The following is a 27,419-nucleotide window of genomic DNA, read 5'->3' as shown; positions in this document are numbered from 1 at the left end:
TATTCATCTCAGCGTCAGCCCTACTGGTCGATATGCGTGGCTTTTAGACTCTCCAAATCTATTTGCATCATTTCAAAGCATTCTTCACAGCCTTTGACGCCCCTAAACACCGACAACTCTATCAACGTGTCCTTCGTCTGTATGCGCGCATGTGTAACATGTAAACGACTCTGGGATGCACGCGGCTGCGACGACTATGCTGTGCTATGTCCAATGAACCGCTAAATGAGACTTTCGTACTTGTCCAACCCGCTCTTCTGCTGCGGCTTCTGCTGCTGTTGTTGCTGGGGCCCAGCCGTGCTAATCGAGCCTAAGTTGCTGTTCATCATGCTGTTCATGCTCCCACCAGACGCCATCCCCATGTTGCCCATACTCATTCCAGGCCGTGAGCCCATGCTGCTCATACTGCTCATCGGTTGTTGGCTCATCATCCCCATGCCGCTGTTGGCTGCAGGCTTGTTAAACGCGCTCATGCCTGATTGCACTGGCGGTGTGTGACTAGGCGGAGGCGGCAGGCTAAACCCGGATGACCCGGCTGAGCCCATTGAGCGGTTGGAAGGCGGTGGTGGCAACGAGAACGACGATGACTGTGACATGCCTGGCCGTTGCCCACCAAGCGACATGTTGGACATGGGCGTACTTATGCCACCAAAAGCGGAGCTCGGGGGTGGCGACATGGAATTACCGGGCGAAAAGGCCGGCGTCGAAGCCGAGGATGACGACCATGGATTGGAAGTCGCCGCCGAGGCCGTGGACCAGTTGACTGTTGAACTTGACTGCGCTGGCTGTATCGAGGCTTGTGTAGTGGGTTGCAAAGGCTTAGAGAACTGAGTCGACGTTGGACTCATTGTTTGAAATGAGGCCAGATCGGGCGTTACCGTACGGAAACTAGGTTGAGGCTTGGATGCTGGAGGTGCGGTCTGTGTCGGGGGTGGAGTTGACCACGCAAAGGCCGGAGTTGCAGACCTACTTCCGGGTGCAGGTGAGGCAACCCTTGCTGCGGCGGGTGCCTCTTCCCAGCTTGAGAAGGCGTCTGAAGTTGACGTCCGTATTGTCTTGCCTTTGACGAGACTTTCGAAGTCGTCCTCGGCACCTCCGTTGGTATCAAACGCGGTTCCGCTGACGCCGCCGAAAGCCATGAAGGCTTCGTTGTGCGCGGCTGTACCACCGTTGGTACCAGAAAGCTCTTGCAACTTTCTGGTCTGCTCGTCTTCTACTCTCTTGGACAACTTTTTGATGAGGTCCATGAAGTTCTGAAACTGCTTCAGGTTGAGCAAAGGTCCAAGACTCATTTGCCAAAGGATGGGGAGGATGTCAATCGCGACAAATTCGGCGTCAGCGGCTTCGCCAACTACTCGCAGAACACCGTGAGCTGCCATCATGACAGCAGGCTCTTTGGTCTTGATAGCCTTAATCAGCGGGATGATCTTTTCCTGCATTGTATACTTGTCTAGCATGCTCGAAGATGACGAAGATTTCTTCTTTGCGACACCGAAGGCATCGAGCCCATCGTCTTGGCCATCTGGTGTCCCGCCGCAGAGAACGACAAAGGCCTGGCAACCTCGCACTTTGATGGCGAGACTGCTGGTTTTGCTGAATACAGCCGCAATCACGGGGAAGAGCTCGTTCTTGATAGTGCTAAAGTCGAGGACTGGTAAAATGGATGGCAGGCCCCTCAGAGCTGCGTCGACCACGGCTGGGGTTGGCGCCTCGATTGCCGCGTAAACAACGGGCAAAATGTCTGCTAATGTGTCAGCACACAGCACTTCTTGAATCACAATTTGGGAGGGTTCTCTCACCATCTGCAAATTCCTTGCCGTTGCAGTTGTTGCAAATGGTTGACATGTGTTCGAGCACCACCATCAGACCGGCGTCTTTGGTAGGGTCCCTCTCTGGAGGCTGGTCCTTCTTAGGGGGCGGAGCAAAGGTTGCTTTTAACGCCGGCCTTACTTTGTCAGCGAAAACACGTCTCGCAGACGGCAGCAAGTCGATGATGGTGAAAACGTTCTGGAGAATCAGTGCTATGAGGTCCTTGTCTTTCATTTCTTCAAGCAATGCTGGCAACAGTTTCTTCTCCATGACTGTCTTGGGAAACGAAGGCATAACCTTGACCAGGCCACGCATAAACTGAGCTTTCTCGTTTGGTGTTTTTGCCGGGAAAGAATCGAGGAAGCGGATGGTCGAGACAAGCACGTTGTTGAAATATTCGCTTTCTTGGAACTCTCTAGCCGTTAGACGTTGCGCTGGTCGGCGGGTGATAAGCCGCGGCAGGACGTGTTGAACCAGCTCCTTGGGTAAAGGTCGTGATGATAAGAACCCGTTCGACGCCGACGGAACTGTCGATGAAGAAGAGAACGTCCGCTTGTAAGTTGACAAGCTACCATGCGACTCTATAGGCGAGCGGTGGGGTGAGTTGTAGAGAGCAACTGCCAAAAGACCCAGCGAGAACATATCGGCGAAATTGGTGAAGTTGTTGTCAATGACAAAGTCGGGTGAGGTGTAGTCGAGGTCCAGCTGTACAAAACGAGGTAACCGTGGGTCTGGGTTGAGTACCTCTGACAAGCTGATGGGTTGGAAGGAGGTTGGCTTGTTGGAACCCTCCGAGGGGCCGCAAAAGGCCAGGCCGCTGATTTTCCAGTCCGACTACTTCAGGTTAGGAACCTCAGACGACCATTATGTATGGGTTGCTTAGCCTCGTTGAAAGACGTCGCCAATGACTTACCTTGGCATTCACAATGATTGCATCCGGCGTGAGGTTTCCATGAACCAGACCGGCATTCTCATGCAGGAACTCGAGCGCTTTGCTGATCTGCAGCAGCCCCTTCTGGATCTCGAGCTCGTCAATCTCCAACTCGCGGCGGCGGCGCACGCCGTCCGAGTCCTCGGTGACATAGCGGCTCGACCGCCCGCCGACCCCACCACTTCGTTCTTGATCATCCTTCTCCTGCAGCAGGGCCGCCAGCGAGCCCGTGACGGCCTCGGTGACGAACTGCAACCCGCCGCCCCTTGTCTCCTCCACGGGTTCGACAAGCTCGAGGACGCTCGGGTGTCTGAGTTTCGCCAGGCTCGAGGCCTCCTTCTTCAGGCGCTCGATGACTTCCTCGGTCGCACGCTTGAAGGCGGATGCACTGGACCGGCCGAGGCTGCTGCCATGGCCGTCGAGAGCCTTCTTATCGAAGACGAAGACGCTATAAGGCTTCCCCGTCGACTTCTTCTTACAGTCGTAAATCTTCCAGGGACCGGCGGACGAGGTCTGGGTCGAGGAGATAGAGTAATTGGCGGTGATGTTTGTCGAGGATATCGACTTGAGCGCCGAGGAGAACATGGTTGTCGTTATGGTGTCTTATGGCTCGGATCGTCTTCGTCGTCTTCGTGTCGTCGTCGTCGTCGTCGTCAAGGCGGGGGAAACAGGACTCGAGGAGACTCGATCGTCATGACGGCCAAGGGAGTAAAATATGCAATTCGCGCCGTGTCGAGGCTTGGCTGTCAGTTGCGCGCGCTCTTGGGGAGAGTGGCAGGGCCTTTGTCTCTGGATGGGATCGATGCAGGGCGGGAGGGGCACACCACAACCACCACAATGATGTCGACAGGATGTCCTTTGAGGGTCCGGAGACAACGCCCAATTGGAGCGCGATGAGAAAGAAATGCAGGCAGGGTGTGCACACAACACAAACAGTAGTCAGAGTGGATTGGAAAGTCGGCTCGCAAGCTGGTGTTCAGTCTAGATGCAGGCTTGAAGTGCAGCCGCGTCAACCTCCACGTTGCTGATAGGCAAGGGCGTCCCAAAGTCCAATCAGCACAATATCCATGCTTTTTGCGATGATCCCACAGTTCCACCCCTGCGTTTAAGGCTCGGCTTCGAATAAGTTGGGCACACCTTAGCTGAGCTGGGGGCAGCCCACTTCCGTCGGAGCTCTGCCGGGGACGGTCTTTCAAGACCCAGGCCAATCAATGTGGTCGCTGACCTAAGCTTCTTCCACGCTCTGGATGCATCTCACCTCGCACTTACAGAGCGGGACGGTTCCGGAGCCGGGACCCTGCACAGCAGCTTTGGGCCCTGACCGGCAATGGATAGCGACGGCTTACACCTCTAACGGGTCCGATAACGCTCCGATTTTCTGACTCTTTGCACGACCTCCGCGCCCTCCTCAAATTGCGCCCTACTCCCGACAGAGTGCAACCTTCTCTTGTCCTTTTATCAAGCATTGGATTGGATCAATTGGATTCACTGTCGCCGTAATTGACGCATCCCGTGTTCGTTTTCTTGAAGGAGTCACTGTCGTTTTTGTGTTGTTTATCAAGGACTCCTCGCAACTTGATTTTTAGAGTTTCTCTCGTCCTAAACTCTTCACCTCCTTCATCGTCTGTCCTGTATACCTACCCGCAAACACCACAACGAAAACCGTCGCCATGATGCGGCAATTTTTCCCCCGCGCCGCTGGCGCCCTTAGAGCTGTACCCAAGTGCTCTCCCAGGTTAGCCACCACTTGGCAATCGGCAAGACTCTACAGTGTCAAGCCCGAAGCTGCCTCCGTGGCTAAGCCCCTCGGTCTCGACGCCTCAAAACTCACAATTGAGAAGACCAAGAACCCAGGAACTTTGGGCAACCCGGCAGAGCTCGTCTTCGGCCGCAAGTTCACCGGTCAGGATCCTTGATTAATTTGCCGCACGAGTGCCATTGCTGACCCGTCCTGCCGCAGACCACATGCTTACCATCGAATGGAACCAAGAACAGGGCTGGCTCGATCCCAAGATTGTCCCCTACCAGAACCTCTCCCTTGATCCTGCAACCTGCGTATTCCACTACGCCTTTGAGTGCTTCGAGGGCATGAAGGCCTACAAGGACAAGGACGGCAAGGTCAGGCTCTTCCGCCCGGACAAGAACATGGCTCGCCTCAACAAGTCGGCCGCCCGCATCGCCCTGCCCACCTTTGAGCCCACCTCTCTGATCGACCTCATCTCCAAATTTGTCCAGCTCGATAAGCACTACATCCCCGACGAGCGCGGCTACTCCCTCTACCTCCGCCCTACCATGATCGGCACCCAAAAGACCCTCGGCGTCGGCCCCCCCCGGCTCCGCCCTGCTTTATGTCATCGCCTCACCCGTCGGTCCCTACTACCCGACCGGCTTCAAGGCCGTCTCCCTCGAGGCCACTGACTACGCCGTCCGCGCCTGGCCCGGCGGCGTCGGCGACAAGAAGCTCGGCGCCAACTACGCGCCGTGCATTGTGCCCCAGCTTGAGGCCGCTAGCCGCGGTCACCAGCAGAACCTGTGGCTCTTTGGTGAAGAGGAGTACGTCACCGAGGTCGGCACCATGAACATGTTTGCCGCCATTAAGAACAAGGAGACGGGCCAGAAGGAGCTCGTCACCGCGCCCCTGGACGGCACCATTCTTGAGGGTGTCACCCGCGACTCTGTCTTGTCCCTGGCCCGCGAGAGGCTGGTGCCTGAGGGATGGATGGTCTCGGAGCGCAAGTACACCATGAAGGAGCTCGACGAGGCCGCTTCCGAGGGCCGTCTCATTGAGGCCTTTGGCGCTGGCACTGCTGCCATTGTCAGCCCCATCCGTACGATTGCTTGGAAGGGCAAGTCTATCAACTGCGGCCTTTCCGAGTCTGAGGAGTCTGGTGAGATTGCCCTGAGAATGAAGGGCTGGATGGAGGCGAGACAGTATGGTGACGAGGAGCACGAGTGGAGCTACGTTGCTGCGTAAAACAAGGGTCAATCGAGCGGCAGGTATGTAGACTTGTAGATATCCATGAAGAAAGCGTGTGCAATAGAAACATCCAGAAGCTTTGTAAGTCATTCTCCATGATCAATTGTATGCAAGCCGTGTCATTGAAGACTTTCCCAACTCCTAAGCGGGATATGCTTCAGAAACCTACACTGAATCTACATGTGGAGTCAACCAAAACAGCAATTGACCCGACTCACAATTAACACTGGTCGGGCCTGGACGTCCGGATGGTTATGCCAGAAAGAACGACGTGTCACAGCTCCGTCAAACCCCTGGTCAAGGAGTATCATGACCAGATTGAATCGATTTGTCCCAGGTCACCGGTCATGGAGCTTCTTGGTTCGCCGCCGGGCATCATCAATGCAAATCTAGCAATTCGAGAGGTTCCCTGAAGATCAGAAAAGTCTTCATACTGTAAGAATAGTGTCGGAAAAAGGAAAACTAGTTCAAGGGCAGGGTCATGTACACTTTTTCCGGAAAAGGAAGCGCCGTCGCCAGATACCGACGATGAGCTTCCTTTCCTCTTTTATCTTTCTCTTCTCGCCCCTCCCCTCTTTCACCATATAAAAAAGGTCCATCCTCGCGGCTCGGTATCTTTGTGTGCGTGTGTTCCGTTGCCCCGATGCCCCATCCCTTTCTATAGTGTCGTATCAAGGTCCAGATAAAAAGCGATTCGGGGTTGTCGCAGAGTTTCGTAGCAGATGGCAATTCTCCATCTTCACTTCTCGGGGTCCGGCAGGATGCCCTCCTTTTCTAATCTCCGTCTGGCCTCCTCGAGAGCCCAGGTGTCGAGGCTATTTCCCGGGAAGTGGATAACGTTAGCCGCGGTTCATGTCCGACATCAAAATACCTCATCCCGAACTCAATTGGCTTCGAAGCATCCCCGTAGAAGCGCCTTTAACGGCCACATAGTGGGTAAGATAGAACCAACAATGTTCTCCCAAAAGCACTGAAGATAGGGCCGGCACTTACGAAGTGTCAGGCTTGAAGGCAAGGACAACGCCGGTAGCAATAATGCCTCCACAGAAAAGGGTGTAGAAGGGCGTCTCCCAGCCTTCCTTCTCGTACTTCTCGCCGGGCTTGACGCCCCAGAGCCAGCCGGTAGGAGGGTCAAAGTCGGAGCCGCCGCCTGCGCGGCGGGCCGTCACAGAGAAGGCCCTCGCGGATGGAGCGGTGGTCTTGATGGCGCGGGCGGCGCGGATGGCCGTAGTCGGACGTATCGCCGGCATCGTTCGGTTTGGATAAGGTTCCTCGTGCTTCGCGGGGGCGGGAGATTTGAGACGACCCAGTTGACGTAGATCTGGTAATGGGTAAGGCGGGTTTTGGGGGTTGCGTTTCGCGGGCGCGCGGTAGTCGGAGTTTGCGTCGTTGGCAGCTCAGTGGTGAGGTTGTTCGATTGGAGTTGGATTCTCGGATCCACGTCGGCATCGTTAGTCATCCGAGTCACGTGGCTTTTCCGACTCCACCCGACTTTCCAACAGCTCGATGCACACCAAATGCTCTTGATGTTGCAAACGCTATTGTCTACTTTGTGTCCATTTTTATGATTCCTGGAAGATGTCGATATCAAAGTCAGCCAAGACCATCAGTTTCCTTAGAGGTATGTCTTGCTTTAATCTAGGGCTGCGTCAGACTCTCGATTTGAAAGTCAGGTTCCCAACATGTTCAGTGTCCTCAACAGGCCTTCCCAATAAATGGTTAGAAGGGCCAGATTTGGGAGTTCGTCAAGACTATCCTTGCTCAACAGATCTTGACCTCTGTATATCACACTGAAAAATAGACGGAAGAGAATACAACAAACAAAATATTTTCGTAGAATTTCCTATGCTGATTTCCTGAGTTGTGGCGCCAATACTGCCTACCAACCAAAGCCTTTCGTCGTTTAATCCTGACAGCGTACTACTAACATACTCCTTCGCCATGACGAACCAATGCCGTTACTCCAAGCCCATGCGTATGTCAATAAGCCCCGTTTGTCATGTCATTAAGTATATCCCTGAGAATGACTTTATCCTTCATAAGTACTTTTTCTCCAATTCTTGCCCTCTTGGGCTCAGGTCGGCGATTCTCTTTGTCGACGTCCAGGCCCAATTTCGGACCTTTGTATGGATTGGTCCCCCTTTTTAGGCTGGTGTTTCTCACCTTGTTGGGAGAGATTCCGCTGGCGGTCAATTGTGATGCTGTGTCATCGAAGAAATGACTCTCCAGAGCGTCAGGCGGCAAGTCGTAGATCCAGTCTCGTTCCTCCATTAGACTGATGAACTTGCTGAGCATTTCGGCCTTCCCGCTGCCCTTCAAGGTGTTTTTGCTTCCAATAACAAGTAGCTTAGTCTTGGCACGAGTGAAGGCGACGTTGATGCGTCGCCAGTCTTTCAACAGCTCGCCAATACTGCAGTTCTCGTTACTGCGAACCAACGAGAGAATGACAACGTCCTTGTCTCGCCCCTGGAATCGGTCGGCAGTGTGCATCTCCACGCCTACATGGCCACGGAGACCATGCTTCAGCAATGACAGTTGAGAGCGATAATGTGTCATCACTCCGATTTCTCCGTCAGGCACCCCTACCGTAAGAAGGCTCTCGACGAGTTGAACAACAATGCGTGCCTCAGCAGGGTTGACGATCCGGTTGCCCTTCGCCTCCTCTCGAGTGAGAGGTTGCAAGGTATCGGTGTTGACGAACCTTACCCGAGCTTCGCTGTCTATCAAGTCTCGCAGCCAGCAGCAGCTTTCAGCCATGGATGTGCAAAATGGCTTCGATGTCCCTAGCCTGAGCATCGATGTCGAGTCGTAGTGGAGGTTCTTGATTGCGTTCATGTTTGGCACGTCGAGTTTTTTAAACCGCAACTCTTCAGTACCGCATCGCAGTCGCCCATGGTAGATGAGTGTGTTGCTGAGGGTCATGATGTCTTCACACATACGGTACTGATGCTCCAGGTTGACCACTGAATCCGGGTGCGTGTCAGAGAGGAGCTTGAACAAGCTCACGTCAAGACCGCCCTCTCGGGCCTCTTCATTTTGCACGAGGGGCGGAAGTTGGTTATGATCTCCGACGAGAACAAATGTCTTGGCCATCCGGATCGGTCCGAGGCAGATTGGCAGTGTGATTTGGGACGCCTCGTCGACAATGCAGTAGTCGAAAGTGCGTTCGTTGAAAAGCGCATGTCCAACACCGAGGCAAGTGGTTGCTACGATTGGCGTGTCGTGCCAAGCTTCCTTGATCTGTTCGAAGGAATTCATAGGTTGACCAGCCAGAATTGCAAACTGCTGAACCTCTGGATGAACCTTGGCGGGTGCTCCAAGACGTAGAACCGGCGTTTTGTCGTTTTTAAGCTTCAGAAGAATGTTGTCGACTGCGGTATGCGTGTATGAAGTAAGTAGAACACTCTTGCCTTGAGACACCAAAGCCCGAATGATGTGAGCGATGGTGGTCGTCTTGCCCGTGCCAGGCATACCAAGCACTAGCGCGTAATCCTCGGCGCTCATCACCTTCTCGATGGCTCTGTGCTGGTCAACGTTCAGGGTCTGTCTGTCGGCGACAACGTATTGTGTAGGCGCTGTCTTGAACCTCGGCGGCACTAGGTCCACCACGGCACGTCGAATCTCTCGAGACCCGAAGACGCCTTCGGCCATGGTCTGAACGAGGTTGTTGCGGACGGTGGCCATGCCATTGCTAAATTCGTCCTTGTCGAGTCGATATCGAATAGGCGCCTGTTTGATCTTGCCCTGAGATTGATCTGCGGTGCAGCCCTCTGGGACAACTTCCATGATGCTAGCAAACACCTGGTTGTCAGATTCGTCAAAACCCGGTTGTTTGATGCGTGCGTTGTGTAGGCGCCGGTCGACTGCAACAGTGATCCTTTGTTTGCGAACGGAGGTAACGTAGCCCAGGGCAAGGGCAAAATGGCCCTGCTCGTCCGACACAACAATAGGCTCCCCGACAGCCAGTTGAGACTCCAGGAAAGAATGGCTTGGGTTCGGAACTCGTTTGACGAAGGTATAGCTGAAGCGATTGATCTTTGAGGTTCCAAGGTCTTCGGACGAAGAACCCTCTTCGATGATGACGTCGGAGAAGCATCTTCCCACCTTCTCCCGGTCCTGGCTCACCATCGTCCAGAGTTCCCTTTTCAATTTCTGCGTTTCCTTCTCTTCTTTGGTCAAGAGATTCTCCCATTTAAGGAAGAATTCTTGATGCTTCGGCGTAAGGTGCTTGACAACCTCGTCGAAACCCTTGTCCATGCCGCTCGTCTCCCCGTCACCACCATCGGCCAACTTGTGGTAAATGAAACAAGACGTCTTCGCATAGCACTTTCCGCACATATTCTTGCTTCTCTTCATCGATGGAAGCTGAACGCTGCGTTCTCGGATATGACACGCTAACTGGTTCCGCTGCATGATCATGTGTCGTAACTCGTGCCGAATCGTTGGGATGCGCATGGTTTGTGAAGTTTCCATGTAGTAGAGGACACCGTAGACAATGTTGAGATCGTATCGGTCGGAAAGAAGGAGGTTGTAGAGCGCGGTTTGAGCCATGTGGTTGCTGTTGGCGTGCTTGCCTGTCTTGACTTCAAACGGGACCGTCAGTGTCTTGACGTCCTTGCCGTCCCTCATCGTGACTTGCACAGTTGCATCAATGTTGCCTTTGAGGCCGTACATGGGTGACCAGACGTGTTCCTCGACATCGAGCAGCTTGCTGACGCACATGTTCGCCTTCTTTCCATTGCGATCAAGCACAACAGCGTCAGGCTTTCAACAAAGGTTAGCGACGCAGGATGGTAGAAGGAGACATGACATACTCTTGGCTGAGATGCTACAAAAGCCGAGGCCCAGCAACTCAACTCCGTCATCTTCGACTGGAGATGTTCCTTAGCAATGCTTGTGCCGACCTTTATTTTATACAAATCTTCAATGTGCTTCTCCATAACTCTATCAATGACGCCACTGAGAAACCGCAGATCCCATTGGTTCGCCATGAGGGCTTCTTGGAAGATTTCATGGAGCATTGTGCCGTAGACCAAAGGTGCAGTCGCCTCACTGGTCGCTTTTACGCGGTCTTGCAATACTGCTCGGCGTATGCAGGTAAAAGAATCGGCTACGACGGTGGCCGATATCAATTGATCTGGATGCAATATCAAGATGTTGTGCGAATCGTCAATGGTACATTGACCACTCGGCGAAAACGTCCCAATGACGTGTACGTATGCCTTCGGGTGCGCAGGCGTTTCATACCAGTCGCCCCGAAGATGAATCGTCCTCGTGGACTTGGTGTTCTCGGCCTGGACAATCAAAATCTGGTCATTCTACGTTAGCAATAGCTTGCTTGACCAGGTACATTCACCTACTTTTTCCAGCCGGGACAGCCCGCGCTCGTCTGTGTAATCGTGGTCTAAGACGTTGGTCACCAGATATCTCTGAATGGCTTTAGGCTTTTGACTGGTCTACCTTCATCTTAGCATTTGCTACCGTGGCGGCGGCCGTTGGTTGGGACGTACAGCTGTTGTGGACGACGTGTGGGGTTGCTGGGCCGATTGCGTTGCCGCAAGCTCTGCTGCGTCGAAATCGAAGTCTCCACCGAAGTCATCCCCGAAGACATCCTCAAGGTCATCTTGCGGAAAGACATTGACGGCTGCCGCAGCAGGCAGTTCTGCGGCAGTCGGTGTTCGAGATACGGCATTTAATTCCGCATTGCCGATGATACTCTCCGCAGCTTCGAAGATGTCGTCATCTAAGTCACCGAATTCGTCATCCACGTTGGCATCATCTTGCCGATAGGGCTGGTCAATTTCAATAGGGCGTGCGGGTGTGGGAGTACTCTGCAGGGCGTCTTGATTTGGATTCGAGAGGCTAATGCTGGCCTCAAGCTCAAGAAACGTGTCGTCATCAAACTCGTCGAACTCGTCAAAGTCAACATCACCATAGTCCGATTCTGCCGAAACCGCCTTCGGCTTCACATCTAGTCCTAGGTCTTTTGCAACACTAGGGTTGGTGGTGTTACTATGAGGGAGTAGGTTCGGTGGGTTTCGCGATGGCGAGAACGATAGAGGCCGTGTTGTCGTGGTCTTTCTTTTGGTGGGACTTGGTGATTCAGGCTCATGGTCCACAGATGGCTCTGACTCTTGTGGCGGGCTGCCTTCGTGCATACTGCCAGTAACAGTATCTAACAGCGCCGTTACCAGCGAGTTCTTTGAGCTGTCGGTCGTCTCCCGGGTCAAAGTGCTAGTCAGTGTGGGTGTATCCGAGCGATCGACTCTTCTTCTCTTTGGCCAATTAAGACCGCAGCTGATCGCCCTTCGTAAGCTGCTGTCGCTCGCAAGAGGGGCTGCGTTTTTGGTGTTTCGCGGAGACGATGAAAACATCAGATTGGCGAGAGTCGGGTTCGTGATGCCCAGAGGCGTTACATTGCCATTATTGGCAAGAGAGAAACGATCCCAAAGCTCCAAGGTTGGATCAGCATGTGGCGACTTGAGTGCCTTGCTGAGCTTCTTCACATTGACCGTCGGCGTAGCAGGTTTTGTGTGTGGTGCAGGAGATGAAATGGGCGACGAGCTCCTGGCCCTTTTGCGACCTTTGCGGGGCATCATCGGCGAGAGAGCAGCGGCATACGTTCGATCATCATTGTCCCGCTCATTGTTCCAAAGAATGCGCTCGCTAGGCGACTTTTGTTTGTCTTGGTCTTTGGGCGCGTTTGACTCCATCAGGTCGTGCCAGCTCAACTTCGTTGTCGGGGTGATGGCGGCGCCATCTCGAGTCTGTCGGATGCCGTCTTCGTTTTCGGTGCCATTTTCTTGGTCTGAAGCCTCGGTCTTGGCTACGGACTGAAACTGGAATTGGTTCAGCTTGCTCTTCGTCTTGTCGGATACGGGAGCGAGAGGCCGTGATGTTCCGACATTGACTGGGTTGCTTTTGGAGCGTTGCCACGAGCGATTCTGGGACAAAGTTAGCGAGCACCGCACCGCGTTGAGGGGTATGTTCTGTGGTGTACCTTTGACGGCAGACCAACGTGCTCCGAGTACGACTTCTTGAGAGGCATATCGGTGAGATTGACACCTCAGCGATGATAGAAACTATCATGGACTGCTATGAAAGTTCAATCAAATCAGTGCAAGGGTCATGAAGGCAGCCGAGAGGGGGTGCCTCGAGGGAGTGATACTGCTGAATGGTGGTCCCTCGACGCGCTTGGGACGCGCTTGCACATCGTTTGCTTGAATTCGCGTCGCTGCACGTTCCCGGTGTTTTGTGGGGCCACTTTAAAGGTATCTGCTAAAGGTACCTACAACATGTTTTTACTCTCTCTACTGCACTGAAGTACCTTTCCACAAGTTGGAATCACTGCTGCAACAAGTCCACCCTCGACGTCGCGCTTTGGGCAAGCGTATGTGGTTCATTGCGGACTGAATGTCTCACTTCTGTGGAGTTTGGGTGCAGCAAGGGCAAGCGACAGCGACATCTTGGGTGAGCCGGGTACCTCGCCTCATCTCAGACCGAGGAGTGCGCTCGAATTGTCCGCCTAGCTAGGCTTCTACTATGTACACAGTAAGGTGCTATAGTATCTGGCAGAGTTGTCATGGCAGTGGGTATCACTTGCTGAGCTCTTCATTGAAGGTTTCGTGTGCCTTGTGTAAGGTCCCGAGTTGAGAGGGAGAAACTATGCGCCGAATGCCCGGTGTGTGAGTTCGTCCACTGGTACTCCACTCTGTCGACCTCAGCGTGGACCCACCAGAGCTTGAACCAACCTGAGAGCTCGGTCCACGACTACCTACGTCAGGATTCTGGGGATGAACACCAACGGATGAATCATCTCTAGATGAGGTGACCAGCCCAAATCCCAGCACTTACTTCACTCAAACACGGCGCTCCACAGCACTTGCTCGTTTCGAATATTCTCTATCACCATCCCACAGCTGCCTGACCCAATCGAGCGTGGCCTGGAGTTGAAGTTAGTTAAAGAGATGGCATTCCCCACCTCGGACGATAAAAATGGCTTCGACCAAGAAGCTGTTGGCCTTCCGGACTACCAGATCCCGCCTCCCGACCTCACGCTTCTGCAACGTCTCACATTTCGCAGACCGGAGCGATATACCGACAACATGAAGAAAATGCTCGGCGCCGTCGCTGGGGGCATCGGCCGCCAGCCCACCCAGGAAGAAGTGAACGTCCTCTGCCACATCGCCTACAAGGAAGCGCAGACCGTTGCCTGGGTAGTTCCCTTGAGCGCGGTGCTGGGCGCTACTCTGACGTGGATCGGCCGCCGTACCTACCGCTTCCCGTTCTTCCAGCCCAAGTTTGTCAAGTTCAACCCCGATTTGTTTCCTACCGCGAAGGCGCCATTTGTGCAAGGCCGTTTGGCGAACCGGCTGTGGCACAACACGAGGTTCGTGGCCTACTTCGCCCTTTCCAGTATACTGATTGCCCCTTTCATGGGCTCGTATGCGACCGCGGTGGCCATGGCTACCGCTCAGCGCGATGAGCGTCTCGCTCAGTTCCGCAAGGACATGAAGCCGGAGAGGTTAGTCTTGACCACCGCTGCCAAGTTGCCGCCCATCGAACTCGACCGGCAACGACAGCGGACAGTGTCTGCCATACAAGCGCTCGAGAGAGAACTGGCCAAGTTCCCCACGGAAGATCAAGTGGCCCTGAAAGCCGGGTCCGAAAACGCCGACAAGGAGGTCCAGGGACTTCAGCAGACTATTGCCTTGTTGCAGGGCAAAATTGCAGAGTACCGCAGGATCTTGGATCACCTTGATGAACTCATCGAGAAGAGGAGAAAAGGCGGCGTCAATGATGCTTCAGCACAGAACCAGGACTACGAGACTCTCAGTGGATCGGGTTTCGCCGATGGCTACACCCTACCCAATCAGTTGAACAATGTTCCTCCTTTAGACTCGTCTAGAGATCCGGAGGAACGACGCGGATGGGGTTCAAAGAACTCGACCTTCCGACAAAATAGAAGTGCATCCGACGACCCGGATTTTGACGACGCATCGCCTAGTGCGCCTAGTTCACCAAACACCGGGCTCCAGTCATCGACTCAGTCATCGAAAACTGGCTCGGCGTGGGATCGCCTACGCCAGGCTTCAAGACAACCCCCGCGGGCACCTGGTGGTTCCCAGAACCAGCAGAGCGAGTCTGATGCGTACTACGCTTATGATGCCGTCGACAAGGAGAAAACCGCAGAGAAGGACAAGGCGCAAGCCGAATTCGATGCGATGATCGAGAGGGAGAGGAAGGGTGACGCAGGGCGAGGCAATGAGCGGAATAGTCGCTGGTGATGCGTACTACTACTTTACCCGGGCTAGGTGTTGGTGCTAGATGATCTCAAACTGGTTCTTATTTGTCTTGTGTATTCCTCGTCTACCTTTCGTTTCCAACTCAGTACTGTGCCAAACGTCGCTTGCTGCATACTTCCGGACACACGAAATGCTATTTGGGTATCCTTCCCGAAACCATGGCCAGCTTGGTTCTTCCACCATTCTCTTAAGCTCTTTCTATCTCTCGTGAAAATGATTGCTATTCTACTTGGTGAATGTAACTCACCACCTCAAAACGTAAAGTGCGTCGGCCGCCAAAAGCTCTCATTCCATCGGTGCCACGCCGCCGTCTTGGGCGGCGTCTTGGCCCACCACTTCTGATACTGCGGCGCGCCCACCTCGTCACCGAACCGCTGCACCAGCCTCGGCATGAAGGTACTCATCGACACGCCCGGGGTTAACAGCCCGTCGCCTGTCTCGGCAAAACTGAACTGCGAAGCCCTCGCTGCCCACCCCCTCTTCTCCGCCGCCGAGGCCACCCCCGGAGCGACGACGTCCTCCTGCTGCCCTTCTCGCTGCTCCACGATGCCGGGCGCTGTGGAAAACTCGGCTACGGCCCCCGCGAGCCCGACGTAGAATGACTCTGACACGTCTGACGCCTTGGCCAGCGAGAAAATACGGCTCGTCGACGACCGCGCCGCGTCCCGGAACGGCATCACGTGGAACCGGTAATTAGGGCGGTAATAGTCCCTGCGCGAGTGCTCGTGCCACACGCAGTCCCGGCCCCTCGCGTGGTCGCACCCGACGCCACGCATGCTCAGCGGGCGGCTGCTTGTTCCCCGCAGCGGGTCCGGGAACGGCGTGCCAGACCAACACGGCAGCGCGGCGGAGTGGTGGTACGACTTGCTCCAGCGGAAGTCAAAGACCTTGAGGGCCTCGAGCTCGTTGCTGCCCGCGACGAAGCGGTCCGAGCCGTACGCCAGCAGGGACGAGTGCGTCTCGAAGGGCTGGTACATGTCGCGGTAGAGCACGTCGTAGGGAGACGGCGTGCGGACGTCGAGGAGGCGGATGGTGCCGTCGTCCCAGGCGCTCAAGAGGTGGTTGGAGTGGCCTGCGGGGCCCGGGTTGACGGGGTGAATCGCGCGGACGGTCTGCTTCTTGTCCGGGTCGATGCCGCGGGAGGCGAGGAAGGATGGGTTCTTTGATGCGAGCGAGGGGGTAAAGCCTGAAGGGGTGACGGTGAGGTAGCGGATCGGGTTGACATCGCCAGAGAGCGAGCAGACGACGGTGTCGTTGTTGAGGGCCCTGGCCGAGTGGACGAACTGCGTTCTCCCCCCCTGACCGGGGACTTCAAAAGTCTGCGAATCCAGTGGGATGGTGCCATTGCCGTTTTCTTCGGTGGTACTTAGGGAGAACATGCTGACGGTGGCACGGTTGCCAGCTATTACCGACGACTGGTTGGGCAGAGTATCTATGGAGCCGATGGAGGTCCATGTCGTCGCTTCAAGGCCCCCCGTGGGCGCGGGGATTCTATAGTTCGCAAGGGCGCTGCCGGCGCTGCCCGGGGCCGCCGAGACGAGCTGCAGATCGCCATTGGCCCTGCCAACGAGAAGACCCAGCTTTCCGTCGGGCTCAACGAGGCGGATGGCCGTGACGTCGCCCACTCCCGCCTCGTAGCCCTTGGTCTTCCCCTCCATGCGGAACCAGGCGTCGGAGTCTCCTCGACCGCCGCTGTTGAGCGGTCTAAACCGGCCGACGACGTCCTCACCAGCGCCCCACGCTGCGACCTCCCAGCTATTGTCGAAGGCAAGGCGGGCGTCGATGACGGGGTGAAAGGGGCGGCCGGCATTGGTGTAGCCGGTGAAGTAGTTGCCGTCCCGGCGGTGGTTGTCCATGTAGGCGACAGGCTGGAAGGCCTTTGTGTCCCAGGCCCGCGCCTGGCTGGTGAGGTTGTTTGCCAGTACATCCCATCTCGGGGCCTTGCTCAATGGGAGGGACAGGAGGGGGAAGCAGGTCCGGACGAAGGTTCGCCAGCCGTCCTCGCTGAGGAGGGAGTGGAGGTATTTACACGACGACGCAAGGCGGGCTACATCGCGGGCGGTTCTCAAGTGGGAGACGATCTCCAAGACGATATCGTCTGGAAGCTGATCAAACATTGTGGTTTTGGCCCAGTCTGTTTGAGAAGTCTGTTTATTTTGTCTTTGACGGTTGGCTTTTTGTGACATGAAGAGTCATAAAAGAAATGATAAGATGATGAAACGGGGATCGGCCAGTATGGTGTGCTCTGGGGAGGGTATGGTAATGGAAGTTGGATTACTGACGGACGGGTTGGTGCGTGTATGTGTGATATTGGCTGAGATGGAGTGAGAAGGAGCCCTGAAAAGTCTTCTAGCTACCCAAGTAGGTGTTAGGGGATAGTCTGTGAGGCAACTACAAAGAGGGACTTTGGTACAGGGGTTGTGTTTGAAGTGTAGATCAAGTCCTAGGACTTCATATAAAATTCCCACCGAGGGACAAAACCAATTCCCTTAAGAGCTGTACTACAGAGGGCATGGAGGTGCATTTGAAAGATGATTCACTGAAGAGTCACAATGACCAGAGTATGCAGTAGCAAGCAGCCTAGAGTCAAGCCTGGCAGGGACCCATGACATGGCAGCTCGGTTAAATGCATATGTCTGTTCTGTGCTCCTGCCACTGTCAATGGACCCCCACAGTGCTGTTAGTGCAAGTCAATGGTAACTCGATGGTAACTCGAAACAACTCCGGGACAACACCGGCAACAGCACTGACGACCCAGTGACCACCACCCCGCATGGTCCAGTCTCAAGACACCCTACCTAGGTACTTAAGGCAAGAGCGTAGTCGGCACAGGAGCCAGCAAGTACATAACTAGGTACTTTTGGCTAGTTCCTAGGGTGCACCGTCTCGGGGTCACACTCGTACTCACGCTATCATCCAGCCAATGCAGGAATCAACGCCGAACTCGAATATCTTGGCTCATACTTTAACCTCCATTAGAGACTCGCTTCTACTTACAGTAATGATATGGGGTCCAACGTAATTCCTGTCTCAATCGCGAGCATCGCCGTCTGGCTGCTCTACCAGTTCATCCTCTATCCTCTCTTCCTTTCCCCGTTGTCCAAGCTCGCCGCTCCGCATTGGTCGTGTCACATCTCACCTCTATGGATCCTCTACACTAGGAAGACGAACTGCCAGAATGGGACTCTTCATCAAGCACACCTCCGACTGGGACCGGTCGTGAGGATCGCCCCCAACGAGCTGAGCGTTGACGGCTACGATGCCCTTAACACGGTGTATCAAGGCGGGTTCGAAAAGGATGAGTGGTACTCCATCTTTGACAACTATGGGTGAGTTCACTTTCCGAATGTCCATGATTTCATTGCGGGGGGAGGGAAGATAAGAAGGAAGAGTAGTATCTATCCATGACTGACGGCCAACGGAGCGTTCCGTGCATGTTCTCAACCCTCTTCTCCAAACCTCACTCCCTCCGCAAACGCATGATCTCGAACGTCTACTCCAAATCCTTCATCCAAGCCTCTCCGGCAGCCAAGTCCCAGTCCCGCGCCATCCTCTTCGACCGTCTGCTCCCCCTCCTCTCGGCATCGGCGTCCCATGACCCCCTGGGAGGTGCCGGCATTGATGTCTTCTCTACCTTCCTTGCCACCACAATGGACTTCATCACGGCCTACATTTTCGGCCTTCGCAACGCCACGGACTTCCTCCGTGACAAGGCCTACCGGGACCACTGGCTCCAGCTGTACCTGGCCCGCGCGAACCACGGCTTCTGGCCCCAAGAGCTGCCGCGTTTGACCGCGCTCTGTGCCAGGATGACCGGGGGCAGGTGGAAGCCGTACCCGGCGTGGGTCGACACCGCCAACGCCGAGATCGCCGCGTGGAACAGAAAGCTGTGCGAGAGGGCGGACGAATCTATCCACGGAAAAGTTAAGACTTCCTCCCTGGCCGCGGGCGTTGTTCTCAAACAAGACGGGCATGAAGACCCCGCGGACGAACCCATCGTGTTTCGTGCCCTAGGGGCCGGCATCGAAAGGGAACGCCTCGCAAACGGCGAGGCCTCCCTCCTCTTCCCAACTGCGATCTTCCAGAAAGATCTGTTCATGGCCTCTGAGGTAATGGATCAGGTCCTCGCAGGCCAAGAAACTGCCGGAATCGCCATGACATACCTCGCCTGGCACCTCTCTAAATCATCCACCCTCCAATATGCTCTCCGTCAGGAGCTCCTCACACTCTCCCCGACCCTGGTAATGCCCTCGGGCGCATCCGCATCCCTTCCGCCGTTTCTCCCGGAGCCAAAAGAGATCGACGCTCTACCCCTCCTCCATGCCATCATCATGGAGACCCTCCGCTTGCACGCTCCGATCCCCGGTCCGGAACCACGACGGACCCCACACTACCCTCCGTGCCGCCTCGATGGGCTCCACATTCCCGGCGGCGTCCGCGTCGCCGCGCTGGGCTACGCGCTGCACCGCAATGCCGATGTGTTTCCAAAGCCGGAGATGTGGGATCACACGCGCTGGCTCGAGAACCCGGAGATCGACAAGGAGCAGCGCAGGCAGATGATGCGATATTTTTGGGCGTTTGGCAGCGGCGGGAGGATGTGCATCGGATCCAACTTTGCTATGAACGGTAAGTTCAAGCGTCCCCATCCCTTGCGCGTTAGGAAAAAGAAAGAAAGAAAAGAGAGGAGGGAGGGGGAGGCTGGTGAACGGTGTAAAGGGATGACGGGCTGATAATGTATTGACACAGAAATGAAAGTTATTGCTGCGGCAATCTGGACAAACTTCACCACGCACATCGTGGACGACACGAACGTTGAACAAGACGACACCTACACGTCGAGACCAATTGCCGAGCGCTTGATTCTCAGGTTTGAACGTGTATAGACTTACCTAGCCGATGCTTGGTATTCTGTGGCGCCGCCGGTAACCAGAGGACTCAGGTAATGTCACTATTGTTCAGTCCATGACGTGAGCCATTCTGCGCGAACCCCTCTTTTTTTTTTCTGTCAGACTATATTAGTCTTTTTCTCTAGGATTAAATGAACAACTAATTATCTAAGTCTGGATGTCTGGTTTACGAGTACCTAATTGCTGTCACGTGCATCCAATAGCCCAATACACCTATACTCAGCTATCTTCAACCAAGCTCATCACTTACCTATCATATCGTTCTAGGCCACTCCAGTTCTTGTTCCTTGGACTGGGGGTCTTCAACTTACCTACTAGTAAGTTACTGTGTATGCAAGGGGCACAGGACGATAATACACCCTTACCGTAAAGAAGGATATCATCATGACATCAGATGAAGTTGGCATCCTCGGGTTACCTTGAACGTACGTAGGCGACTACATCACGCACCAGGCTATGTATGATTTCATCCACAAGCCGACGCGTAGGGCGGTACGCTGTCCTTCCATAGGAAAGAGACAACAACGCAGTATCAGATTGCTACCTAATCAACACAAAAAAACGCTGTTAAGCCTTGCGGCCAAAAAAAGTTAGGGAACGGAGGGAAGGTACTCGGTGACCCAGAAACCATCAGACCGACGAAGCAAAACCATGCATGTAAACAGGATGCATGTCTAATGCTTTTCTCCACTTCGTGCCATACAACAGTAACTCACTCTCGTGTTGGGCAACCTATGGCAATCAAGCTGCCTCGCCCCCCGTCTGCTTCACCTCGACGGGCTCAACATCTTCTTTCTTATCCGCCAGGGTTGTCTCGATCACAGGCTCGCCAGCAGTGTTGGCAGCAAGGGTCTTGGCCTTTTCCTTCGGCGCCTCGACCTCGGCGTCGACAGACGCGGGAACCTCGACCTTAGCTTCTTCGGGCTTATCTTCAGATAGCTCCTTGGCGACTGGCTCTCCCGGAACCGTCTCAGCTGTGGTCTCAGGCTCAACTGATTCTGTGTCCAATCCGACTTCCTTGACTTCCTCAACTTCCTCCGAAGTACCTTCGGCCTGGGGGACTGGCTCCTTGGTGAGCTCCAGTTTTGATGCCTCTTCGACCTCGAGTACTCCACTGTCACCGATACTCCAGCAAGTTCTCAATGGGGAGAAGGACAACGTAGGTCCCGCCTTGGGCTCGGCAGCAGGGACTAGGGTCTTAGCTGCAGGAGCCCTGCGCTGGGGGCCGCGAGCACGTCCTTTCCTAGCATCGGACAGTGGCGCCTTCTCCTTCTCCTCAACGGCTTCTGCAGCAGGCGGCTCGTCCTTCTTGGGAGCTTGAGGACCAATTTGCAGGCGCTTGTTAAGATCAGACAAAAAGCCAGCCTGAAGGGCGGCAATTTTACCTCCGGCAGGCCTGGCCGGAACAGCTGGCTTCTGCTTCGGGGCAGAATCCTGATCCTTGAGGTCGGTACCGGAGGGGAAAGCCTTGGCAGGGCGGACTGGAACTTGAGGCTTAGGTTTCTCCGAGACCGTGGGCTTCGATTTATCATCGCTGCTTTGAGTGTGCTTGGGCCTCGGGCGCTCAGGAATTGAGGGCGATTCCGTAGAAGCACTGGAATCGGAGCCCTTCTTTTGGGGGCGAGCTGGAACGTACGGCTTCTCGACCGGGGACTCTTCGGTGGGCTCTGGGGTATCGACGACAGCCTCGTGCATCAGACTTTCTGGTGTGTCCTCCCAGACATCGCGACTGGGGAAGCGGTTCGCCATTTGCGGTCGAGCTTCGTCCTTCACATGTTGCAGAGCAACAGGCACCGGCTTCTTCTCTTTGATGTGGATGCCGCGGGCTTCCTGCTCAGCAAGCTCCTCTTGTTTACGAGCAAACTCAAGCGCAGGATTCTCGGTAGGCAGTTCGGAGCGACGCCTGGACGAAGGACGTTCCGTCTCCGTTGGCTCGGGTGTCGACACTTCGGCGGTGTAGTTCACGCTGTCGGGGGCATCTTCCCAAACGTCCTTGCTCGGGAACTTGTGGCGAGGCTTCCAAGTGTTTGCCACGGAGTCGGACTTCTTCACCTCAGTGCCGTCCTCGTCGAACAGCGGCTCGTACTCCTCGACGTCTTCCAGAGGAGTCGATGTCAGCTCCGTTTGTGACTGGTTGTTGTACATGCTGGTGGGTCTACTTGTGGGTCTACTCGGGGCCCTCTCGATCTCGAAAGCACTACCGGAGCGTTCTGGCGGCGGCTCGACGGCCGGCTGGAGATCGTAGGGATGCGCGCCCTTCTCAAGCTCGTCCTCGGCTAGGATGGGTGCGTTGTACTTAGTCTCGTGACTGGGATCGTGGGAAACGAAGCTTCGGCGGCGGTTGTGAGATTCATCGACGTGAATCGTGCCCTCATTGCTGCCAGGGGTGGCTGCGTTGTCAGGCGACGAGACCGAGAGCTCGGGGTGAGAATCTCTCAGAGGACTCAGGGGAGACTTGATGCGCTGAAGTTCGGGAGAAGACATGCGGGAGGTGTACTCCTCGGACGCCTGATAACCGACCTCCTCGCTAGGAGTACCAACATACGCAGCGGAGGTGCCTGTGGTTGTTAGCAGTCGTCCTTATATGGGGGGCCATTGAAGTCAGCCTACCCATTCCTGAACCTCGGCTATGAGTCTCTTTGACAATCTTGTTCAAATCCGTGCTGCTCATGGCGTAGTCATTTTGACGATCGTGAAGGGAAGGTTTGCAGTCCTTTTTCAGGAAGTCTGGGTGCTTCTCGTACCAAGCCCTCTCGAATTTGTCCGTCGGAGGTGCTGAAGTATGGCCATGGAGACCGTAACTGCCGGGAGGGAGCTCGTTGAAACCGCGCGAGCTATGCTTGCGGGAATGGTGACGAGGGGTGCCCGAGCGGAGGCCCTCGGTGACGCCGGAGCCCGGCGCAGGAGATGGAGCTTGAACGTCGCCGAGGTTGGGGTTCATGGGCACACGCTGGCCAATTTCGGGAATACCATGCTCCTCGTCGCCAAAAGCACTTTCCGACTTTTGCGACATGCCGCTAGAGCTGGCCTTCCTTCTAAGACTATTGGGCCTGGTGGCCTCTTCGCTGCTAGGCTTCCCAATGCCATAGGAGGCAGCCCTGTCGGAGTCGGTACGGGTAACGGCCATGACCCTCTGTTTCGCGCTTTGAGCCGGGAAAGTGGGCTTGGGAGCATGTAGCTTGAGGTCCTCGGCAGCGAAGCGGGTGTGCTCCGGCGAGGCAGGGGCCTTAGGATATGACTTGGCCAAGCCTTCGCCAACGACGTCGTATTCATTGCCCTCCTCGCCGACAGAAGGCATGGAGACGCTGCCAGGACGGTTGTGAATGGGGTCCTGCGAGGACAAGAAACCATTGCTCGGTGACGAACGGGTGGCCTTGGGACTCCTTGAGAAGGGGCTCTCATTCAGAGGCGAAGGCGCAAAGCGATCGGGATTCGGAGAGATGGAGCGGTCAAAACGCTTAATAGGCCGAGGAGGGATCTTGGGTAGGGACGAAGTATTCGTGTTCTCCTCCCTGTCCTGACTCCTGGAGGGCCGGGGAGGGATGACGGGAGGTTGTACTGATGCGGTAGACATGTTTGCTTGTGTGTCTATGTTCTCGACAATGTGGGAAAGTGGCAGGAAGATGGTACACGGTCGTATTAAGAGTGATCGATAAATTGAGCGGCGGGTGTGGTTGGGTGCTAAGGTTTTGTTCTAAAAGTGACGGGGGACCTGGACGCGGTAGACTGCGATTAGTATGTGATTTCTGGCGGTGTAGGCAATGGGTGGGTAGGTAGGTAATGAGTGTATCAAAGCAAAAAAGCGCAAAGAGCAGATCATGGCCCCCCTGGCTCGCGCTTCCCCGGGTGTCTCGACGCCCGCCCTGTTCAGCTACGTAGTAATAGGGTCGCAGCTGGATGCGAGATAGCAGAACTGGAGCAAGATAAGGAGGATAAGGTAAATTTGACAAGCCAGACCAGCAGGGGCGAAATGACAAGAACCGGATGGGCAATCGGCAAATGCAGTTTGGGGACTTGTTGCTCAATCGAGCCTCGTTTTGGATCAGGGCGGAGAGGAGGTCTGCCTCGCTTCTTAGTGATACGACGTGTGTCATACCGCGATGGGATACGCACGCACATTGCACACTGCAGCGGGTGGCCTCCCCCAACTCCCGCTCGGCTACAGGTGTGCCAATGCCAACAAATGGCGATAGCCCAGCAGAGCCACGCTGGGTTGTATAGGTATGGAGGTAGTCCAGGTGGGCCTGCCTTGTTCTTCCCCATCCCCAACCAGCTGCAGCAGTGGCAGATGATGGTGGTGTGCTGACATTGGGTGGCAGAGCATTGGATGACGACCGCTTGGAGGTGGGAGGGATTCCAGGCGGAAACCTACTCAGGGCAGGGAGGCGAGAAGGCGGAGGATGGGGGTTGGGGGGGATGGATGCGGGAATGAAAAGGACAATGACGACGCGCTGAGGGGAGCCCACTTACAGCTTCGGTTAGGTTGTTGTGCGTGAGGGAGTGAGGGAGAGAGATAGATAAGGGATAAGGATTCTAGGCTGTGGACCGGATGGAATGGCCGTCTTGTCGGTGTTATTGCAACACAGTGGAGGTGACGAACAAGTGTAGGATGGTGGAATAAATAGCTTGTAGGGTGAGCAAAGGCATTGAACGGATTGATATGACGAGCAAATCAAGGGGGGTCAGACAGCAGGAAAAGTCACCATGGCCTCGAGTTTTTATATTCTGCCTTGACGAAACCAGCTGGCTTGGTGACGGTGCTGTTGCCGCCATTGAGCCAGTCACGAGCGACGTATTCCCTGGGGCAGAAGCAGGGATGCTCGATGCCGGTACAGCGGGCATTAGAGACAAGTACCTCTAGTACCTCACTGTATATCGACTGTCGGTGGAAAGCGAGGGTAAGTTTTGGTCCGTCCAGACAAGCTGCGCCGGCGATGTATTACTGCAGAGTATGTACACCCAGCCTATGTTGTAGCTCTTGCTGTCACACAGTGCTTGGCTGTAGCTATTGGTACCGTACATGGTGGTGTGGTTTGTGGAATCCACAGTACCCCGCCATTTGCCCACTAGTGCATCATACAGCAGCTCAATGTACTTTTCCTGCCTTGCATCGCGGTTGTGCACTTCTTGGTGTACCTGGTTCTCCAGTGTCAGGGGAAGCCCGCCCTTTCCAATGATATCAACTCAACAGCCAACAAAGTTGCTAATTTGCATGGCCCAAAGTCACCGGACAAAGCAACGTTTGCTTCCACCAGAATTAGCAGCATCAGCAGCAGCATCAGCAGTAAGTGAGTTGTCCCTATCGTTGACTCGAGTTTAGCCGTTCATGGACAGGCTTGACGGGCACCGAACCTTTTCCGCTCTACGTGTCGTTAGGCCTTCCCTCGTTGCTCCCTGGGACAATTTGTCCGAGGGCCCCTCCACTATGCTGACTCCTATACATCGATCGATCGACGTACCGCAAGTCTACAAACCTGCAAGCCTGCGCGCGCAGGAGGCTTGCTCAACGAGGTGACGGCGGCAACAGCACACAAACACAAACGCAACGCAGAACGAGCCGAGTCCAACAAATCCAGAATCGCCGGCCGTTTTGCCCATCCGATTTCAGGGATCCCGAGCTGGTATCTGGAAATAGCAGCAAAAGACGGGGAAGAGGAAGGACCCGCGACACACGGCCGTGGTGGATTCCTCGGCCATCAGCTGCCAGTGGCTCGACTAGGTCAAACGTGCTCTGCGTCCCATTTGCGTGCTCGCGTCAGCGTCGAAATCTAGAATCAGAAACGCGAAACCCATCCTGTCCCGAGTCACCTGCGTCAAGAATAGTCCAGCTGGGGACGCTGGGGGTTCCTTTGTTCCCAACCGGCCTCTCCTTGGCGCACCGGCCCAGGCACATGCAGCCATTTCTCTCAGTCTGTACAGAGTACTCTGTACTCTGTGCCTCGGACTGGCTTCTTGACTTTAATCATGTCCTCGTCCTCTTCTTCGTCCTCGCCTTCGCAGCATTGCTCATTCTTTTTCACCATCGCACAAGGGACGAAAAGGAGGACTACATGTAGAAGAAGAAGAAGAAGAAGAAGAAGGAAAACCGAATAATAACCCAACAGATGCCTAGCCAACTTCTTCAACCAGGTCCGGCGGCGAGCAGGCAAAGGACAGCCGGTCAACAACCAAGCCCACAGTGGAGTCAAAGGACCACAGTGGACGGTGGCTCCACACGGCGTTGTCTGGTCCAAGGTCGAGCCCGCCCGCGCCCCAATCGAAACTGTCCACTGAGAAAAGTTCGAAAAGTCACCCGCTGACCACGACCAGCCCCCAGACGTCCAGCCTCAGGCGGGTCCACGCCCAGGGCATGGGCGGTCCCGAGAGTAGGTACCGCCTCGGATCTCATAGGTACCTTGCCAGGAACCGGATGAGTGAACCGGGAAGAAGAGGCCCAGCCAGGTACATATCTCCCTTCCGCTCTTTGCTGCACTTCGCTACCAGTTGACCAAGTCTACAGTGCGGCTCGACTTGGTTGCCGGAACGTGGAAAGAGTCAAACCCTCCCCGTCGAGTGCTGCTCAGTCAGTCACCATTCAGTCTCGTCCTCCCGAGTGAGAGTCTCAAGGCGTCGCCCCACCATCCAGACCACGAGATGCTGCAAGCTCTGCCTGCATGGAAACGATACACCGGCTCGCAGTTGGCCAGGAGGCGGCGTCTCGTCCGTTTGGATCTCGATACAACAGATCCCACACCAGAACAAAAAGGGATAGCCCTTTTGGACAACCCTGCCCACCGGCAACCTCAACCTACCATTGGAATGAATGCTGGAGTGATGTGGTTCACAGCACTTTCTTTCCTGGATTAACTGCTTGAGAAAATGCATAACAACAGCACACCAGTAACATCCTTGCGGATACGTACTCGCCCTTCGCCGCAACAAACCAGAGACATAGTCCAGTCAATTGAATCTGTCGGCTTCTCACACTGCAACTGCGGGCGCTTCGACTGGACTATCACCAGGACTCAACTGGCTCCGTCCGCCTCCCATCTCTGGCAACTCGGCTGCACGTCAACGGGCGCCGGAGCGAACACGCATGCGGGGTATATGGAGAGGCATTTTGATGCGGCATTTCCAACAGTCGAATTCAATCTTACAGTTAAGGAAGCAACGGTTTTCGTATGGAAAGCACATCGGATCGTCTGTCCATGCCGTCCGTGTCTTCGACATCAATGTCGCGTCCCGATCCCGACAGTTTTTGACGGCCGTTACCGTTCGCTCTGTTGACCGGGGAGGTGGCCAGGCCACCCAACTTCCGTCAGAGTTACGGATTCCTCTCAACTCGACACCCCGAGGTGGGGGTTCTTCCGTCCAGTAGTTCCGTTCTTACTTCACGCCACTGTACTCCATCAACTGGAGACGGGAGAGCCACAAGCAGCCCCATTTTTCGACAATCGATCCGCGCATGTCCCTGGAAACGCCCCAGTAAGCCAGCCGTCTCGCCTTTCGGA

General features: G+C 55.1%; 9 protein-coding genes across 9 annotated transcripts; 3 read left to right on the top strand and 6 right to left on the bottom strand.

The window, feature by feature from the left end:
* Nucleotide 1: 1 nt before the first annotated feature.
* CDEST_11153 (Putative protein kinase domain, armadillo-like helical) lies at nucleotides 2-3,804 on the bottom strand. The gene is made up of 3 exons (XM_062927309.1): nucleotides 2,723-3,804; nucleotides 1,800-2,643; nucleotides 2-1,741 (listed from the first exon to the last, which is right to left on the bottom strand). The coding sequence occupies exons 1-3, from the start codon at nucleotides 3,323-3,325 to the stop codon at nucleotides 222-224; spliced, it is 2,967 nt and encodes a 988-aa protein (XP_062783360.1). The 5' UTR covers nucleotides 3,326-3,804; the 3' UTR covers nucleotides 2-221.
* A 284-nt stretch (nucleotides 3,805-4,088) lies between these two features.
* Nucleotides 4,089-5,714, top strand: CDEST_11152 (Putative aminotransferase class IV, branched-chain amino acid aminotransferase II; the record flags this gene model as incomplete). The annotated part of the gene is made up of 3 exons (XM_062927308.1): nucleotides 4,089-4,642; nucleotides 4,701-5,059; nucleotides 5,136-5,714. Exons 1-3 carry the CDS (start codon nucleotides 4,411-4,413, stop codon nucleotides 5,712-5,714), a joined length of 1,170 nt encoding a protein of 389 aa, XP_062783359.1. The 5' UTR covers nucleotides 4,089-4,410.
* A 421-nt stretch (nucleotides 5,715-6,135) lies between these two features.
* Nucleotides 6,136-7,125, bottom strand: CDEST_11151 (Putative NADH:ubiquinone oxidoreductase, ESSS subunit). The gene is made up of 2 exons (XM_062927307.1): nucleotides 6,711-7,125; nucleotides 6,136-6,532 (listed from the first exon to the last, which is right to left on the bottom strand). The coding sequence occupies exons 1-2, from the start codon at nucleotides 6,965-6,967 to the stop codon at nucleotides 6,457-6,459; spliced, it is 333 nt and encodes a 110-aa protein (XP_062783358.1). The 5' UTR covers nucleotides 6,968-7,125; the 3' UTR covers nucleotides 6,136-6,456.
* A 427-nt stretch (nucleotides 7,126-7,552) lies between these two features.
* On the bottom strand, nucleotides 7,553-12,879 carry CDEST_11150 (Putative PD-(D/E)XK endonuclease-like domain superfamily, DNA replication factor Dna2). Its single transcript, XM_062927306.1, has 5 exons — nucleotides 12,718-12,879; nucleotides 11,228-12,661; nucleotides 11,078-11,173; nucleotides 10,532-11,026; nucleotides 7,553-10,481 (listed from the first exon to the last, which is right to left on the bottom strand). The coding sequence occupies exons 1-5, from the start codon at nucleotides 12,763-12,765 to the stop codon at nucleotides 7,698-7,700; spliced, it is 4,857 nt and encodes a 1,618-aa protein (XP_062783357.1). The 5' UTR covers nucleotides 12,766-12,879; the 3' UTR covers nucleotides 7,553-7,697.
* Nucleotides 12,880-13,480: 601 nt separating this feature from the next.
* Nucleotides 13,481-15,269, top strand: CDEST_11149 (uncharacterized protein). Its single transcript, XM_062927305.1, has one exon. The coding sequence runs from the start codon at nucleotides 13,685-13,687 to the stop codon at nucleotides 15,002-15,004; it is 1,320 nt and encodes a 439-aa protein (XP_062783356.1). The 5' UTR covers nucleotides 13,481-13,684; the 3' UTR covers nucleotides 15,005-15,269.
* Nucleotides 15,270-15,273: 4 nt separating this feature from the next.
* CDEST_11148 (Putative F-box domain, WD40/YVTN repeat-like-containing domain superfamily) lies at nucleotides 15,274-17,139 on the bottom strand (the record flags this gene model as incomplete). Its single annotated transcript, XM_062927304.1, has 1 exon — nucleotides 15,274-17,139. The coding sequence occupies one exon, from the start codon at nucleotides 17,137-17,139 to the stop codon at nucleotides 15,274-15,276; it is 1,866 nt and encodes a 621-aa protein (XP_062783355.1).
* Nucleotides 17,140-18,028: 889 nt separating this feature from the next.
* CDEST_11147 (Putative cytochrome P450) lies at nucleotides 18,029-19,905 on the top strand (the record flags this gene model as incomplete). The annotated part of the gene is made up of 3 exons (XM_062927303.1): nucleotides 18,029-18,351; nucleotides 18,447-19,648; nucleotides 19,778-19,905. The coding sequence occupies 3 exons, from the start codon at nucleotides 18,029-18,031 to the stop codon at nucleotides 19,903-19,905; spliced, it is 1,653 nt and encodes a 550-aa protein (XP_062783354.1).
* Nucleotides 19,906-20,011: 106 nt separating this feature from the next.
* Nucleotides 20,012-24,604, bottom strand: CDEST_11146 (Putative altered inheritance of mitochondria protein). Its single transcript, XM_062927302.1, has 3 exons — nucleotides 24,400-24,604; nucleotides 22,540-23,641; nucleotides 20,012-22,487 (listed from the first exon to the last, which is right to left on the bottom strand). The coding sequence occupies exons 2-3, from the start codon at nucleotides 23,501-23,503 to the stop codon at nucleotides 20,671-20,673; spliced, it is 2,781 nt and encodes a 926-aa protein (XP_062783353.1). The 5' UTR covers nucleotides 23,504-23,641; nucleotides 24,400-24,604; the 3' UTR covers nucleotides 20,012-20,670.
* Nucleotides 24,605-25,644: 1,040 nt separating this feature from the next.
* Nucleotides 25,645-25,830, bottom strand: CDEST_11145 (uncharacterized protein; the record flags this gene model as incomplete). The annotated part of the gene is made up of 1 exon (XM_062927301.1): nucleotides 25,645-25,830. The coding sequence occupies one exon, from the start codon at nucleotides 25,828-25,830 to the stop codon at nucleotides 25,645-25,647; it is 186 nt and encodes a 61-aa protein (XP_062783352.1).
* Between the last annotated feature and the right edge of the window lie 1,589 nt (nucleotides 25,831-27,419).

This window comes from Colletotrichum destructivum, chromosome 7 (assembly GCF_034447905.1).
Source record: "Colletotrichum destructivum chromosome 7, complete sequence".
Taxonomy (NCBI): Eukaryota; Fungi; Ascomycota; class Sordariomycetes; order Glomerellales; family Glomerellaceae; genus Colletotrichum; species Colletotrichum destructivum.
Note: the sequence above shows the minus strand (reverse complement) of the source record. Positions and strands in the feature narration are given on the sequence as shown.